General features: G+C 43.1%; 1 protein-coding gene across 1 annotated transcript in view; it reads left to right on the top strand.

Annotated features, from left to right (window-relative positions):
- Window positions 1-17678, top strand: part of DNAH9 (dynein axonemal heavy chain 9) — a 293377-nt gene that overhangs the window by 26543 nt on the left and 249156 nt on the right. The window contains exons 10-18 of the mRNA XM_084838397.1: window positions 181-294; window positions 2805-2880; window positions 4936-5062; window positions 5814-6069; window positions 6918-7159; window positions 8033-8168; window positions 8526-8722; window positions 8816-9240; window positions 16300-16522. Coding sequence (XP_084694523.1) covers window positions 181-294; window positions 2805-2880; window positions 4936-5062; window positions 5814-6069; window positions 6918-7159; window positions 8033-8168; window positions 8526-8722; window positions 8816-9240; window positions 16300-16522 — 1796 coding nt within the window. The remainder of the gene's footprint in view (window positions 1-180; window positions 295-2804; window positions 2881-4935; window positions 5063-5813; window positions 6070-6917; window positions 7160-8032; window positions 8169-8525; window positions 8723-8815; window positions 9241-16299; window positions 16523-17678) is intronic.

Raw genomic sequence — 17678 nt, 5'->3', positions numbered from 1 at the left:
TTTGAAGATATTATTTCCCTGCAGACTGAACTGGCACAGTCCAGGATGGCTTTTTGCACATTTTTAATTGGCTGTTCTACTCTGTACTACTACTACTCTGTTGTTGGGTCAATCTTGATACAATTTTAAGCAGTACACTGGCTTGCAGTTCCTACTTGAGGATGAGCTTGTTTTTCCCAGGTTACCCACCAGTACACAGGAATATGCCGTTGGTTGCTGGAGGAGTTTGCTGGGCTCAGGAACTAAGAGACAGGATCCAGATTCCATTTAGTAACTTCAGGCACCTTACCCATCTGTGAGTACCTTTATTTCATCTAAGTCGTAATGTAACCTTTTTTCATCAACTCCTGTAAATCAGTATACTGCCTCATTTTTGGTATCATGGAGATGTTGGGGCAAAAAAAAGAGAGTGAAAAAATGGTCTCCATGTTGAAAAGTTGGCCTGGCCTAGTCTTATGTTCTGACATCTGTAATCCTAGTGAGTGAAGCTATGCAAGATACATGCAGGCATCCCATGGCCAGTGCACTGCTGAGAGAATCAAGTGTCTAAGGAGGAGATGGTGCTTTCTAAGGACAACTTGGAATGTCTTCAGTGTTCCTGTGGCAGGCAAACAGGAAACTTGCAGTGCTTGTACCTTCGGATAATACCTTTCAGAATTCCTAAAGGAGAATCTAATCTTGCTTAACAGAACTAGGGCTGTGTTACTACTAATGGTATACTGAGTCCATTGCACAGTTATAGGTCATAATAGAAAGAACCATGCAGAATCAGTGTCCTGTACAGAGTCCACTGGTCAAAAGCCAGCTGATAAAGCAGAAGGCACAGGGAAGGAGGAAGGAGAAATGAAGGAGAGGACTTGATTGGTTGTGTATATCTATATCCTGCCCTTTCTCCAAGGAATTCAGAGCAGCATACTTGGAATTCCCAGGCACTTTACCATTACAGTCTTGGTTAGGTCCAGACCCAATCAGTTTCAGTCTATAAGTGTCTAGAGCACGGATGGGGAACCTCCAGCCTGTAAAGGTGTGGGCTCTGAGCCTTGGCCACTCCCTGCCCCAAACTGCGCTCCCTGACTTGGAAACTTTGGGAGGAGGCAGGGAAAGGAATTCCCTTGTTACTTCTAATCAGAGATAACAAAGGGATTCCTTTGCCTAGTCCGCCACTCCCCCTCTCATTTCAGAGGGAGAGCAAAGGGCTAAATGCTGTGTCCACAGTCGGTATTTGCAGGAGTTCCTGCAAACACTGGTCAGGTGCATAAGCTCCTTCTTCTTCTTGTGTGCGGGGAAGGAGGAGCACTTACAGAGCCCCTGCAAATGCCGGCAAGTGCACGTTGCTCATCCTTCACCTTTCCCTCATGGTGAAGGCAGAGGTCGAGTGAAGCTGGCTCTCCAGCTGAAGTGCTGATTGCAAGAGCTCCAACTGATACTTAGGCTGACGACTCAGAGTCATCTGGCCATGGAGGAGCGGGCGCTGGAGTGCAATATTGTTCCGTACCCTCGGCCTACAGTTTCCTTTTCAGGCTACTCTGGTTAGTGGATGGAACCAAAATGGAAGAGGCATAGATCAGGAAGCAGAAATGAGGTGAAATCGCACAACTAGCCCCGTAGGCAAGATGCTCAGATGAGAACTGTGTGAAAACAGGAAATTACATACTCTGAAATGTCTTGTTGTATATTTGAATGGATTTTAATTGTAAGCCACTTTGGGAACCAATCTTTGCTTAAAGGGAGAGTATAAATATATAATAAATAAAGAGATAAACAATGCCACTGCAGATTGGCTCCAAATATGTACATTCTTGAGAACAACAATTGACAGACAATTAATGAACCTGAAGGCTGCTATTTTTACCAAGAAATGAAGCTGAGCTTTGAATAATTGGAGGAAAAATTACAAAGTCAAAGACAAAACTACACATGAATTAGGGCCTACACATGATCTCAATCAAGAGCCCTACTCTGGCAATTTGTGATAGTTTCCCTTGACTGCAAGCTTTTTTTCTATGTGATTAACATCACATGTAGTTTGGCTCCCAGGCAGAAAAATATTTGACAGGAAAGATGTGTGTATATAATTTGGCATTTCATGGCTTTCTGTGATGTAACCCTTCCTCAGGTTTGTCTGCTTCTGCTTTGGGACAGCTGTCCTCACTGTCCCACAGACTTCAGCCCCTAAATTCACCAGGTAAAAGAGACACCCAATGTGCCTAATTGGTTCCCTTCACCCAACCAGGAAAAATACCCAGGAAATATGACCACTGTTGGTAGCACAGAAAGATGAACAAGACATGGAATTTTATCATTTAAAAACAAATAAATTAAAGTTTATTTAAGACAAGAGATGTTATAGCTTATAATTAATCACTCGGTTCTTGGTCTTACCCTGCCTATTCTACCCCTTCTAACTCCTGTTCCTACAACCCCACTATCTCGATGTAGCTTCATCAAACCCTAAGGCCTTCTCTCCTCTTTCTCCAAGCCCTCTCTCCATCTCCTATCTCTATCTAACCAACAACTGTCTGCTCCTCCCTTTTTTAAAATCAGTTTGCTCTCTCTCACTCACACACGCCCCTCCCACCTTTCACTCACTCTCTACCAAACAACCTGAACTTAGCTGGGTTCTGTTTAACACAGCAAACACATATAAACATTAATATAGAGTCCACTTGGCAAGCATTGTGATTTTGTCACACTTTCAGACTAGAAAAGAGCAAGCATGTGACATGAATGCTTATAAACTAGCTAAAACAAAAGAGAATGTCTGCCACACTATTAAGTCATAATAGTTATTCTGATGTGTCCTATTGACAGTTGCCTGGACTCTGCTGAAGGCAAAAGAATGGTGCAAAAGTATGAAGATTTGATGCAGTTGCTAGAAAAGTAAGTCTATTTCCTTAGGACAGAGGTGGGGAACTGGTTAGCCGCCGGGGGCTGGATTGCCCTCCCACTCATCCCCTGGGGGCTGGATGACATCAGGGGGCAGTCCCGCCCTTGAAGCCCCACCTCCTGACATCATACTACAGTTACTCTGTGCAGAGAAAGGCATGGACGTGCATTGCTGTGCATGGAGAAAATACCTTTTTCCTCTGTGCAGAGATAGGCAGGGGTCACTCCCTGCCTGTCTGTGCATAAAGGAAACTGCTTTTTCCTCCATAGACAGGCCATCGCCCCCTGCCTCTTTGTGCACAGAGGATGTGCTTTTCTGGCAGGAAGAAGAATCCCCGCTGTTATCTCTGATCAGTGAGCCCCCGCTCCCCTTCTAATTAGGAGGCTGAGTGGGACACAGGAGAATCCCTGCTGTTAGCAGGGATTCCTCTTCTCACCACTCTCTACAGGGTAGGGGCTTGGTGGGGGGGGGCGGAGGGCAGTGGGAGAGGGCCGTGGGCTGGATGGAGAATCTCCGTGGACTAGAGCTTCCCCCTCCCTGCCTTAGGATGTGGTTTAAGAGGATCTTAGCCATTGCTAAGCCATGTTTTGTCCATTGTTCCTCTGTAGCTTTAATGGATTCAGCCAACAGATGTCCTTGGATTAATTTAGTCTAAACGTGTTGTTTCCCTCACTTGCATGTGTTGGTTGAATTTGGTATTTTGGAAAGATTTTATGTGCAACAGAATGTTGGCATAGTAATAAATTTCTGCTTCAAAGGAGGGCAAGGGGAGCTTGTGGCAATGTGCCTATCTTCAAAACTGCACAAATAAACGAAACACTGCAATTTTCTCACCAGTTTATCTAGCTATCATAGCTCCCTCGTTTGTATGCTGTTTTCTGCCTAGTTATTTCTGGGCCATTCTGTTGTGTACTTGTTGTATTTTTATGCATGTTGGAGCAGCTACTGTGCACCTCCGACTCAGGTTTGGCCTCATCCAGTAACTAAAGCAATGGAGCTAGTTGCCCACCTTCATAAAACCATAAATATTCCACTAATTAAACTAAATACTTTAGCAGTTGTGTGCATTCAACATACATATGAGAAAATGATAATTCTCTGAAAAAGTAAGAAATTTCTGCCTATGATTTCTGTTTGTGAAATATTGGTGTCTGTTTCTGGGGTGTAATTTCCATGCTCAGAAAGGGCTTCACTGACACCAGTTAAAATCAACGGAAGGCTCTTTTTCATGTTAAGTCATTCTTATGACAAAAACTGTAACGTGTGAAGTTTTTACATATGTGTCTAGCTATAAGTCAGACAGGTTTGTTGAAAAGTCCTGGATTTTTGGCATACCCATGCTTGACAATTATTCAGGCCTACTTTGTCCTGGCAGTATGGTTTCCATCAGGGGCCCACACCTTATTGGGGCTGCTCTGCATAGTTAGCTACTTATGTGAAGCAGTGCCTAGCTGCCCCTCATTTTTAGTCAGCTTCAATTGTGAGGGAAAACGCAATCAAACTCGCACGGGTGCTGCTTCCAAGAAGCAGCTAACCAAGTGGAGCTGCACCCGCATGGTTCTGGTCTCCAGCTGCGGCCATATTGCTAAGTTAACATAGGAACTGAGCCTCAAACCCCAAATTGGTGTGTTGAGTATGTGGCTTGAGTAGACCTAGCCACAATTTGGCATGCGGTGAAGCAGCCATGTGATTACTTCATCACATGGCCCATTTCACAACTCAGCTCATGTTTGCCATGTTACTAATGCAAAATTACTGAAAAGGTGATGGAGCAGCCACCTCTGAATTATCTGGGGGGAGTGGGGAAGGTTGGGGAAGAGCCTCTATCTTGGGGAAAGACCAGCACCTGCTTCTCTGGAGCGGGGAAAGATGTTCCAGCCGTCACCTGCAAGGGAACAGGGCTGCAAGAATCCCCAGCTATGCTGCCTTTGGCACCTATAAATGTCTTAACTTCAGCTTTGCTTGCAGTACAGCCGGGAAATCTATTCCAGTAAAGGAGTTCAGGCAGCTGTCTGACCGTTTACAGGGTGGTTGTGGTCTTTTGGCAGGTACCAAGAGAAGCTTTACAAGGAGTGGATCCATACTGTGTCCGAAAAATCGCAGTATAATCTAACTCGGCCACTTATCCAACGAGACTTGGAGAGTAAACTGATTACGGTTAATTTTGACCCTCAGGTAAGATGAAAGAATGTTCCTCTCTTCCCTGAAGGCTTCTCCTCCTTTACATCAGCCTAGCCAGGCACAGGAGTTTTCTTGCAAAGTGAGAAGTAGCAACACCTGCCCTCTATAGGAGGAAGCTCTTAAGTCCACAGCACTGTATATCACCAACCATTGGCAAGATGGAGGTTTTGCAGGGCAGAGCTGGGATTTACTCTTCTGTTAAATAATTAAGGATCCACGCATTCAGGATGAGCCATTTTGTTGCACGTGGGAGATAAGGCCAGAAGGATATAAAAAGAGCATGGCTAGATTAGCCCCAGGTCCCAGTATTATATTTCCAGCAGTAGATAGCCAGATGCCTCTTGGAAGCCCACAAACAGGTTGTGAAGGCAGTAACTCTTTCCCTTTGTTTGCGCCCATCATCTGGTATTCAGAAGGATTTTGACTCTGAACATGGAAACCAATACCTGTTGATAGACCTCCATTGATTTATCTATTAGAGCAAAACCTTCCTTCATATTCGGCTAACTCAGATATGTATGAGATTAAAGCTGCGACAGTATAGAAAGAGCTGAAGCTGCCTTTTAGAAGTGCCTCATGTTGGTGGTCTGGCAGTCCAAAGGATAGCCTCTAATGAACACCTTCAGTGTTAAGCTCAAACTGCTTCCCTCCTCTCCCCTGTTTTTGAGATTTGGGAAATGCTAGACAAGGAAAGTTTCTTAAAAAAAGGGAAAGCAGAGTTTTGTCTGAATGTCTCATTTTGCAGCTGGTGTCCGTTCTAAGAGAAGTGAGATACCTTGGACCAGTTCAGGCTGGGAGTATTCCACAGACAGCAGCAGAAATCTATTCTTCCAGGGAGTCTTTCCGGCAGCTGGTAGCCAACCTGGAGTTGATGGTCACTTGGTACAACAAAATCCTGCGCACAGTCCTGGAGGTGGAATACCCCCTTGTCCGGAGTCAGTTGCAGGAGATTGATATTCAGCTGAGAGAGGCAGAAGAGACATTAAACTGGAAAACTGAAGGTAAGATCTACCTCTGGAAATGGTTCCATGAAATTTAGCAAGGGTAAAAATGTACAGATAAGCAAACAGAGAAAAACTTTTCTGAGGCCCAGATTCCTATTCCCTCAACCAGTTTCTTCAAAAATCCCAACAGCCTACTTACTGTCCCCTCTTTCCTGTGTAGGGTGAATGAGGGTCTTTCCAAATAGGAAAATTGGTTTCCCCCCACTTACACTTAATCCTTTTATTTTCATCCACCTTCTCCAGCACCTATAGTGTTATGTTCATCCCATCATAATGGAAAAGATGGCTACCTTTAATGTCAGGGAAATTACCTTCTTATAGGAGATAATTTGTTTTCCCTTAACGGACAGATGTCTTTTCAGCATCAGAAACGAGCAGTCTCCAAATAAAAAATGATGCGGTATTGTTGTGGGGATGGGAAGCCTTGCTAGTTTTCATCCATTTTGGGTTAGCTTGAATGGTATAGGTACACAAGATCGCAACATTTCAAGAATTAAAAAAAATTAAAAAGCAAGCTTAACTATGCATAAACAATTAAAAGGTAACAAAATGGCAAGAAAAGGAGGGACTTACACCAATTATCGCAGTGATTTTACATGTGCTATCCAGTACATACCCATTGTCCTAGCAAAATCTTACTGCACTCTTACAGCAGTTATACTTGTGTTGGGGATAGGAAGGGAATCTCAGTTGATAGAATTGCCCTGCAGTGGATGTGGGAATATCAACTGGATCTTCTGTAACAAATCAGGAACCAATGCGCTTTTTAAATTCTCTGGATTGGACACAAGTTGTCATCGTTAGACTGTTCTTGACTTGTTCTCCATTGTTGCTGGTATTGGAAGGTCTTTGGGATCGTCTTTCACGAGTGGTTGACAGTGTTCGAGATCTTGAGCAAAGAATCCAGAAAACCAAAGACAACATTGAGGAAATTCAGAATATCATGAAAACTTGGGTCTTCCCAGTTTTTGAAAGAAAAGATGGGAAAAAAGAATCTCTGTTGTACTTAGATGAGCGACATGAACGACTGGACAAACACCATCAACTCATCACAGACTCGGGGCATAAAATTCATTTTCTAATCAAGGTAGCGTGTGCGTCTGCGTGTGTTGTTATAAGGAAGTTATACGAAGGGTTCTGCTAGGAAATGCCATCTATAAATATTTATTTCCCATAACAACAAAACTGATCAAAGATGGCTAACATCAAAGAGGCTGTCTGAGTTTTCCCCTAGCTATATGAAGAAGTCAGGGCATTCTCCTATAATGTGTACACACTGTAACCATTCTACGGTAATACAACTAGAGTGTCTTTGGTGAGTTGTCACTTTAACCTACGTTTGCATCTGCATTCATTAACACAGGAGTAACAGTGAATCAGAAATGGGGTAGCTGCTTTCACTAGACATGCCTGTTTCTGTTTGTTGCAGTGCAGGGGTTTAAAAGCGGTGGTGAAAAGTCACACTGAAAAAACTATACCTCAGTCATTAAATGGAAAGATCCTACTGTGTCTTGGAGAACAGGTGTTTGTTCTTTCCACATGTAATTAAAGGTTTGGATACGGTTCACCATCTTCTTGAGATATTCTAGACTACAGAGAACAACATGTTGCTCTGCTCAGTAGGCTGCTTAGGTTACAGTCACAAATGCATCATGGGGCTCTTTAAGAGGATGAGAAAGGGTTGTATATTACCTGGGCATTGCACATAGTATTTCCTGCAAGCCGTGCTACTGCTGGCACTGTAGCACCGCCATACTGTGTAGGGATCTCTCTGCCCGTCGATACCCTTTGAGTTGTGAAGACTGCCTAGCTGAAGGAGCTTGCCTCCTGTCTGAGATCTTACAACAGTGAGAGTTCATATGTGTTAAGATCTGTCATGCAGAGTTGCCCTCTTGCCTTTCCTAGTGCTGATACATGTTCCGATCACCTGCCTTTTGATTGCGACTACTTTTATGTTTAGGAAAACCTGAGACTTTTTGCGGAAGATCCAGCTTCTGATATTTGGAAAGCTTACTTGGAGCATGTGGATGAGATTGTCCTGGATGGATTCTTTAATGTCATTGAATGTTCACTTAAGTACCTTTTGGAAAACACAGGTGAAATTTTGCTTGCTTAATCAAGCTTCTTTTTCATTCATCTTGGTGGGTTTTCTGCTGCTGTTGTGTGTGTTGCAGCAGGGATAGTGGAACTGGTGGGCAGGGGAATGATGGATCTTCATACTTTAATCTGGTCATTGAACAAAGATAATAGGCAATTTGGCCTGTGAAAGCAGTTCACCTGCCCCTGGATCTTGATTTACTTTGCTTCAGGCAAAAATAAGAGATTTACCTAAAGCGGTATGTTTCCCTCAGTCTCTACTTAATATATTAAGTACACTAATACGTTAGTGATTTTCATTGGAGAGGCTGGTAGGAACTGACTGGACTTTGGTCACCTCCTTTCTTGTTCTGCAGATTCCAAGGCAGGCCTTGCTCCCCTCTTCAAAGTGCAGCTGGATTTGTCTGTCCCTGAGATGATATTCCATCCTCCTTTGGATTCTGGCGCCAGTGATGGTTTCTACGATATAGTTGAAGCTCTTGTCAATGATGTATACCGGGTCTCTTCCCTGGTGCCCAGGCTTGCGCACCACAGCACCTTCCCTCATTACCAGGTCTTGCTCTTGGTCAACCAGTCTTGTTCTGCACCTGGGTGTGTGTTTTTAGTCCTGCTAGTTAGCATCATCTTGTGTTTCTGACCTCTCCAGGCTGACATGGAGGAGATGGGTGATCTTGCTGACATGCGCCATACCCTAATGGAGCGTATCCAGAAGATGATGTCAGTTTGTTGTGACTATCGTAGCTCCTTTGACCACTACTCCTATCTCTATGTGGATGACAGGAAGGAGTTCATGCGCCAGTTCCTGTTGTATAGTCATGTCCTGACTGCAGAGGAAATAGAGGCCCACGCTGAGGATGGTGTCCCAGAGACCCCTCCTACATTGCAGCAATTCAGAGAGCAGATAGACTCCTATGAAAAGATCTATGATGAAGTGAGCCACTTGGAGCCCATCAATGTATTTGGCAGCTGGATGAAAGTCGATGCTTCGCCCTTCAAAGCATCTCTTCTGGGTATAATTAAAAGATGGAGCTTCATGTTCAAGCAGCACCTCATTGATCATGTCACTCACAGGTATCACTCCTTGTTTGTTACATCACCTATGTGGTTCCAAAGGTTTATGTTAGTTAGGGAATGTAGTTAGAAGTTTGGATGTGGCCTGAGTCATAGAACATCTGGATTAAGTTCTGGGTTCCCTTCAGTGAGTCACTGAGTGTCTTTCTTCTTTTAGCTTTTTTCTGTAGCTTAGTGGTAGAGCACATGCTTTGCATGCAGAAGATCCACGTTCAATCCTTGGCCAAGTTCAACTCCTGCCTGAAACCCTGGAGAGCTGCATCAGCAATGCTTGGCTAGATGGACCAATGGTTTGACTCAGTCTAAGGCAGCTTCCTATGTTCTTTAAAATCCTGCTGTATGGCATCTCCACTGTGCTTGGTTTAACATTCTTTGGAGGTGTCATATTCTCGTCTGTATCTAGGTCAGGGGTGGGCAGAAGGTAGATCTCCAGATGTTTGGGACTTCAGCTCCCAGAAGCCCATGTGAGCATGGCCGATGGTCAGGAATGGTGGGAACTGAAGTCTTCTTTGGAAGAAGTAAAGGAGAAGGAAATCTCCAGAAAAGTCTCTAAGAGTTTTTCCCTTGATAAAGACCCGTGTTGAAACGTGTTGGGAATTGAATTGGTGCAGCTGTTCCTTTCTTGATTTTGGGAGGTGAAGTCCAGAATACTTTCTTCTCACCCCTGGTCCAGGTTGCTGAGTTAAAGTTCGTCAGACTTTAGCTGAAGACCACTTTTCATTTGTGTGTGGCTGATGTTTTAAATATGAGTGGCTTCTCACAAGTCATACTCCCCCCCGCCTCCGACATCCAAAGATGCGTGGGGACTGGGGAGTAATAGTATTGGTCTGCTCCACAGACCTTATTTGGAATTGTGTATTCAGTTTTGGGCAGCACAGTTCAGTAAAGAGGTTGACAAGTTGAAAAGGTTTCAGATGAAGCTTTCAGCAATGAAAAAGGGTCAAGAAATGCAAATCTTAACAGGACAGCTGAAGAAATGGAATATGTATTGCGAGAGAAAAGATGAAAAGCAAGGATATATGATAAGTTTTTAGATATTTAAAAGGATCTAAAGGCCAAATTAGATGTGATAGGGCAGCCATGTCCTGTAATTTCACATATTAAATTGGGGTGGGGCCCTATTCTTTACATTAAAAGGAGCACTTGGGGAAGGAAAGCGAACCCTGTCCGCCCACCGTAATTTACTGTACTTGCTCCTCACTCCCCATTCCCTGGCACACTGTGCTGCTAGATGTGGTGCCAGAAATGAGATATGTTGACTATTTAAGCCAGCTTTCCCCAACCTGGTGTCCTCCAGATGTTTTGGATGACAACTCTCAGCATACATGCCCATTGGTCATACTAGCTGGAGCAGATGGGAGTTGGTCCAAAACATCTGGAGGGCACCAGGCTGGGGAAAGCCTTAATAACTTAATAACGGAGTACAATAACACAAGGTTTCAGTCCTCCCCCCGGCATGCTCCTTTTCTTGTAGTGAATAGATCACTTGATATCTGAATGGGAGGTGACAGATGGACAAACAGTGTGAGGCCGTTCTGTTACATCTAGTTCTGCCGTAGAAGGCAGAGGGAAGATGGGATAACAGATGGTCACAATGTGCGGGTTCGCATGTAATGAGAAGCTACAATGGGTGAATTTCCCCATGGGGCTTTTCATAGTGGTGACCACTGCCATTTTGAATATTTGAACCACGGTAAGGGTATGCCATAACTTGCCATTATATGCGAACCTGGTTAGGGTGGTTTGTTGGGGTGGTTAACAAGCTACCCACAACCCTAAAAGAGGCCATGGGCTGTGGATGGCTTGTCAACCACCTGAACAAACTATCTTTGCCGGGTTTGCATGTAACGACAAGCTACAGTGTACCCCTGCTGCAGCTCAAATATTCAAAATGGTGGCTGCTGCCACAACAAAAAACCCCATGGGGAAATTCACCCACAGTGGCTTCTTGTTACGTGTGAATCAGGTGAAACTCTATGGTGGTTAGGTCTAGAAGCAGTAATTTTAACTACGGGCCAGTAGAGATTTAAGTTAAACATCAGAAAGAATATCCGAATGGCAGGAATATTTTAGCCCTAGAACATACAGCTTAGGGAAATTCTGTGTTTTGCTTCCTTGACGCTTTCAGAAAAAGTTGGGCAGACATATGGTAATGAATGGAATGCTTTAGGAAAGTAACTCCTGCTTCAGTGCAGGAAATTTGACCTGTACTAAGCATTCCCTTCGCACCCTATTTTAATTATTAGTTATTTTTATTACATAAACAAAAGCAAAACACAAAAAGGAGAGTTTTTTTTAGAAGAGTAATAATAATAGCAATTTTTTTAACACTTGCAGTCTAATATAATTCTTTTCAGAAATTGAGGACCTTTAATCAATTCTAATAAAAATGTAAATAATAGCAAACAATATACCTAGTTAAAGCTTTATTTTATTAGAAACCAAAAAAGCCAGAAGAACTAAATTACATGTTATTCATATTATATATTTTTTAGAATTTATAAATATAATTGTAAATTATATATTAATTTTATTTGTATATAAACTATGAAAACAGAAGTACACATCTGAAAGAGACCAGCCATACAATTTTGTGAAAATATGTTACGATAACAAAAATAGAAGTGTCCGTCTTTGACAAAAGACCTTTTAACTCCAGAGCTGTACCTCTAAAGGTTTATTTTATAATAGTGATATGGGATTGGGGTTGGTCTGGATGATCACTTGGGGTGGGCCACTTTTGGGGGTGGGGCACTGGATGATCTCTTGGGGTGGACTACTAAGAGAGAAGGTGGGCCTGGAACCTGCCAGGCAGGTTTGGGCCTGGGCACATCATCTGGACAGGCACATTCTATTACGTAAATTAGGGTGCAATCTTATGCATGTTTATGCAGAAAAAGTTCTACAACTCCCAGCATTCCCCAGCCAGCCGTTAGAGGTAATAGATTGCCATGGGAGCTCAATAGTGGGCTGCTGTCCAGCAAATATCTAGATGAGATGCCTCTCCCAGTAAGAAATGTTGTAATTCAAGTGCCTGTAGTTTTGGAGATGCAGGCAGACTGACATTGGACAGAAAAAGGAGGAGAGATAGCTGCCTTCCTCTCTAAAAGCAACTGAAGGTGCTGACTGCTCCCCAAGAAATCTGATAGGGGAGCCATGAACTCTGAAGCGTTAAGCTGTAAAACTGCCCGTATGCACAACCTGTATTTTTATATGCATGTGTTTTACAAAATGCCAGTTAGTCTCCATCGAGCTCATTCCAAAGGAAACCAAATTCAGGTAAGCGCTGAACCTCTGAAACTTCTCATCATTCAGAGAATTGGGGGTGTACTTAACAATAGTGGTCTTCACCTGGAGATAGTAATGGATTCTTATTTTCGTGTTTTATTTTCCCATGCTTTCTGACACCGGGCGGTGTCCATATCTCTGAATGTAATAAGTAAAGTGTCCCTCACTTGACCAAAGATGTAACACTTTACCCACAGGTTCCAGAGGGGTAGCCCTGCTGGTCTGTTTCAGCAAAAGCAACAAAGAGTCTTGTGGCATCTTAAAGACTAATACAGTTATTCAGACATAAGCTTTCATAGAGTCATAGAATCATAGAATAGTAGGGTTGGAAGGGGCCTATAAGACCATCGAGTCCAACCCCCTGCTCAATGCAGGAATCTAAGTCAAAACAGTGTTTTGTGAACACTGTCCACTTCATCAGATGCACAAAGGCCATACTGAATTTGCTCTAATTGTGTTTACAATGATTAAATCTTTAGCAATTGAATTTACTTTTGCTGCAACAATTAGGTATGGCATTTCAATGCACAATTGTGAGAGTGTGCAAAAAAGGAGAGGATTTTAAGCCAGTATGGGAAGTATTTAATGGCAGCTTTACTTACTCATTCATTACTCATGGAATTATGCATATGACCAGTTCCAAGAAAAAAAAAGTATAGCTAGATTATCAGATCCTCTCAAGAAATGTTAGCAAGAATCCACAGAGGTAACCATCCTTTTGTATAATTTTAAGCATCAAATAACTTATTGAAAAAAGTGTGATCTTTCTTCAGTTTTCACTGAGAGCAGAGAGGGTAAATTTTGTCAGATAAATAATTTATATTGTTTCTTCAATGCTAAAAAGATAAAGGGTGATGGTTCCCTGCTGTCCTTTGGAAGGATGTTAGAATGCGTGATTAATTCATATTTCGTTTCTTCAGAACCTAAGAAGAGCCCTGCTGAATCACAGCAAAGGTCTGTCTAGTCCAGCATCCTGTTTCCCACAGTGGCCAGTCAAAGGCCTCCAGAAAGAAGCCCATGAGCAGGGCTTTAAAGCAGTAGCTGTCTCCCGCTGTTGCTTCCCAGCAGCTGGTGTGTTATGGCCTCCTGCCTCTGAACATGGGGGTCCCATTTCACAATCATGGCAAATAGCCATTGATCTTCCCTCCATGAATTTGCCTATTCCCTATTTAATAACAACAACAGAAAAACGGTCATGCAGACTTGCAAAACATGATTAAATTCATACTCAGATGGCATAGTATATAGGGACTTAAGATTGTTTAGCGAAGTGATTCCCTACTAAAGAAATCACACCAAAGGGGGTTCATTCTGGAGTCAACTGGCCATTCTTCCTAATTCAAAACTCAAATTCAGTTCCAAATTCAGGCCAATTTGCACATGTTTTTCCTGTGACAATGGGTTGAGTTCAACCCATGCAGTGTGTGACATGGGCTGAAGAAGTTGTGTGAATAGGCATCGAATATGGTTTAACTGGATGCATATAGAGCTTCAGCCTATGCGCCACACTACATTTATTACATCCCTGTTCAATCCACCGCTTCATAGTAGTAGGAGAAATCTGTTTTCAGTTGTGAGATCAGCATTCATGTGGCTGCTTCTGTATGTGCTGAGGTCTGCATCAATGCTCTTAACCTCCGTTCAAAATGCACCAGGCCTTAAAAGCAGGTGTTTCACACAGACTGCCTCAGTAACCTTTACAGTTATCCTGCAAAGTCAGAATTAATTGCCTGAGACCAAGATACCTTAAGGACCACCTGTTTTGTTTTGTTCAACACCTGAGGCCCTTCTGACTGTATCCCCATTGCCTGATGTATGGAGGGTGATGATGCATGACAACTCCTGCTTAGGTTGTGGACTACCTTCTCCAAAGAGATCCACCTGTTGACCCCCTTTTTGGCCTTTAGATGTGTGGCCAAACTCTGGCTTTTCAGACCCTTTGGGTTGATTCAGCTTGGCCTCCACCAAAGAGTCATTTTTATGTATATTGATGATATGGTTTTAAATTACATTATTGTAAGCCACCTTGAGTGTTTTAAAGAAAGGTGGGAGATAAATATTTGAATGAATAAATAAATATTATCATACCCATGTTGCAGATTGGACTGCTGAGACTGTGAAAGAGTGGCTTGCCCAAAGCCAGCTACTGAGATCATGGCAGACTTAAGATGTCAACAAGGAAGTTGCCTGGTTCACAACTCATTCTCTTAACCACTTTGTTACAGTACTGACACCCACTGCTTCTTCCCTAGAGACTTATTTGCAAGGCCCCCATGAATCAGTAATGAATCCCAACACACCATTTTGGAGGAAATATAACCTAGAATTCTTATACTACAATTTTTCAAGCTTAAAAGACCAGAAGTACCAAAAAAGCAAGAAACCTTCTTTTGCTCTGCACCTTCACAGTTCTTGTACACTTGCACCTTAATCACATGTGTGTTGTGAACTCATACTTTGTGCTTCATTAATGACTGAGATCCATAGGGACATTTGGATCCCTGTGGACTGTGCAATCCAACCTCTGGATTATAGCCAATGAAATCTAAATGTTGTCAGAAGAAGAAAGAAATCTATAGTCAGAACAAAGACTACCAGGCTACTCACAGTAATGATGGCTTACTAAAGAAATTAGGAAAATGGAGGAGAAAACCTTGGATATCGCTCATGGTACTTTAAAGTCCAGTCCACAGTGAAAGCAGTGTGGTTCTGTAGGGTGAAACATCAACTCTTAATTTAAAATAGAAATTATAAACTTGTAAAAAATACCATTAAAAAGTACCAGTATAAATGTATAGCCAAGTACTAATGGGTTCATTGGATGAATATTTTAGAGTTTTGATGAAAAAAGTTGGACTTCCTTAGTCAAAAATACATAAAAATTAAATGCTAAAATTAACAAGTTGCATAATCAAAACTAACAGCTTTAACTCGCATTCAAAAATGCATTTTCCAGTGAGACAAGAATATCATTGGTTGTATTGGCAAATTGCTTCGCCTGTTTTGTTGGGGGGGTGAACTATGAATGTGATACAAGACTGCAATTTTAAATAGTTCCAGAGTGCAATCCTAACCCTCTCAGATGTCTGTTGGAGGGGTATTAGGATGAGGTGGACATGTCCTTCCACCGGCAGAGAGGATCTCCACTGGCAGGGACACACATCTTCTGTAGAGGCCCCCAGTATGCCCACAGAAAGCTCCATGAGCATAGATCTCCTGCCAGCCTTGTTCCTGCCATTGGTAGGCCCCCAGATGAGGCTTTCTGGAAGTGTGTCAGGGCTGTGTTGGAGGTGGCCTTGGATCCAAAGCCCCTTCGTTCCCCTGTGAGGCCCATGTTCAGGCCTCTCATCCATGTCAGCCATGGTTAATTCCCTCCCATTGGTTTCAATGCAGGGGGAGGGGGGAATTAAAAAAATGGTGATCCACTGAGACTGTTTGTTGGAATCCTGCTCCTACATCTGTTGCCCTGGTCAGTGTGAGCCAGTAGGCCTTGGGCAGTGATTGATCACCTGCCACTTCATTCTCCCTGCTCCCCAAAACACACTTAGGATTACTCTGCTACTTTGTCTTTTTGCTCTCAGGTGCTTTGTTGAATAGGAAATCCTATAATTAAGGCCAAGTTGGGACTTCTTCTGGCTGTAGGAAGTAGACACATCTAGAAATGACTTTCTTACTTGGCTTATTCCAGTTATTTGCTTTAAGGCTTGTGGGGCTGGTTAATTCTCATTGTTCTCAAAATGCTCTGTGTTTTTCTCCCTGCTCTCTTTTTAGTTTGGCTGACCTTGAAGAGTTTGTAAAACTTGCTGAGAGAGGTTTGAGCAACAAGGTGGAGAAAGGAGATTATGAGGGCTTGGTGGACGTTATGGGTCACCTGATGGCTGTTAAAGATAGACAGACCAGCACTGATGAGATGTTTGAGCCCTTAAAACAAACAATTGAATTGCTGAAGATCTATGAACAAGAATTGCCAGCAGAAGTCTATAGGCAGCTAGAGGTGGGTGGAAACATGTCACCGATATGCAAAGATGAGGACAGATTGAAAGCAGAAGTCATCTCCGAACACAGTTATCCCCAGAACACTTGCTCATTATGCATGCAGCACATGTAAGAAGATGGTTCTGAGAGGTGGGGGATGCAAGAGACCGGAGTTGCTAATGGAATCCCAGAATTCAAAGTTTAATTGAGATAGTTCCCTGTACATGGATCTAGTGGATGGTCAGGGAATGCCCTATAGTACTGGTGAAGCTAAGTAGGTATGGAACTGGTCAGTGCCTGGATGGGAGACCAATAGGAGCCCCATAGAAACTACTCTGAGCTTTCTAAAGGAAGAATGGGATAGAAGTATGTGTTTGTGTAAAATATATATATATAACATATTTCATACCTCAAAGTGATTACACCAAAGAGTAGGGGTGCTTTCAGACAGAGAGGGCTCCTATTGCTACCAAGCCAAAGGCATTGTGCAGCTGTTCGATCTCTTGCTTCTTAATGGATTTCTTGTGATAAGAAAAGAAGATGGAAGAAGTGGTGGGAAAAGTCTGGAGGGTTTACTAACGTTGCTGTCTGGGCCCATATTAAAATTCCATGTTTGAAGCAGGGTAATTGAACAATAAAACCCCTGTCTGGAAGCACCCTAACTCCACTGAAGGCTATGTTTACTCAAGAATGGTTCCAATTTGAGCATTGCACCCTAAGGCTGAAGACCTAAAGCAAACTTTGTTGTTGTTCAGTCGTTCAGTCGTGTCCGACTCTTCGTGACCCCATGGACCATAGCACGCCAGGCCTTCCTGTCCTGCGCTCTCTCCCGGAGCGTGCTCAAGTTCATATTCATTGCATCCGTGATGCTATCTAGCCATCTCATCCTCTGCCGTCCCCTTCTCCTTTTGCCTTCAGTCTTTCCCAGCATCAGGGTCTTTTCCAGGGAGTTTTCTCTTCACATTAGGTGGCCAAAATATTGGAACTTCAGCTTCATTATCTGTCCTTCCAATGAGCAGTCAGGGTTGATTTCCTTTAGGATGGACTGATTTGACCTCCTTGCAGTCCAGGGGACTCGTAAGAGTCTTCTCCAGCACCACAGTTCGAAAGCATCGATTCTTCGGCGCTCAGCCTTCCTTATAGTCCAGCTCTCACAGCCATACATTACTACTGGG

Source organism: Heloderma suspectum, chromosome 2 (genome assembly GCF_057233095.1).
Source record: "Heloderma suspectum isolate Gila_16-S chromosome 2, 16-S_ref, whole genome shotgun sequence".
In the NCBI taxonomy this organism is placed as follows: domain Eukaryota; kingdom Metazoa; phylum Chordata; class Lepidosauria; order Squamata; family Helodermatidae; genus Heloderma; species Heloderma suspectum.
The sequence above is the reverse complement of the archived record's forward strand: the minus strand, read 5'-3'. Positions and strand labels throughout refer to the sequence as shown.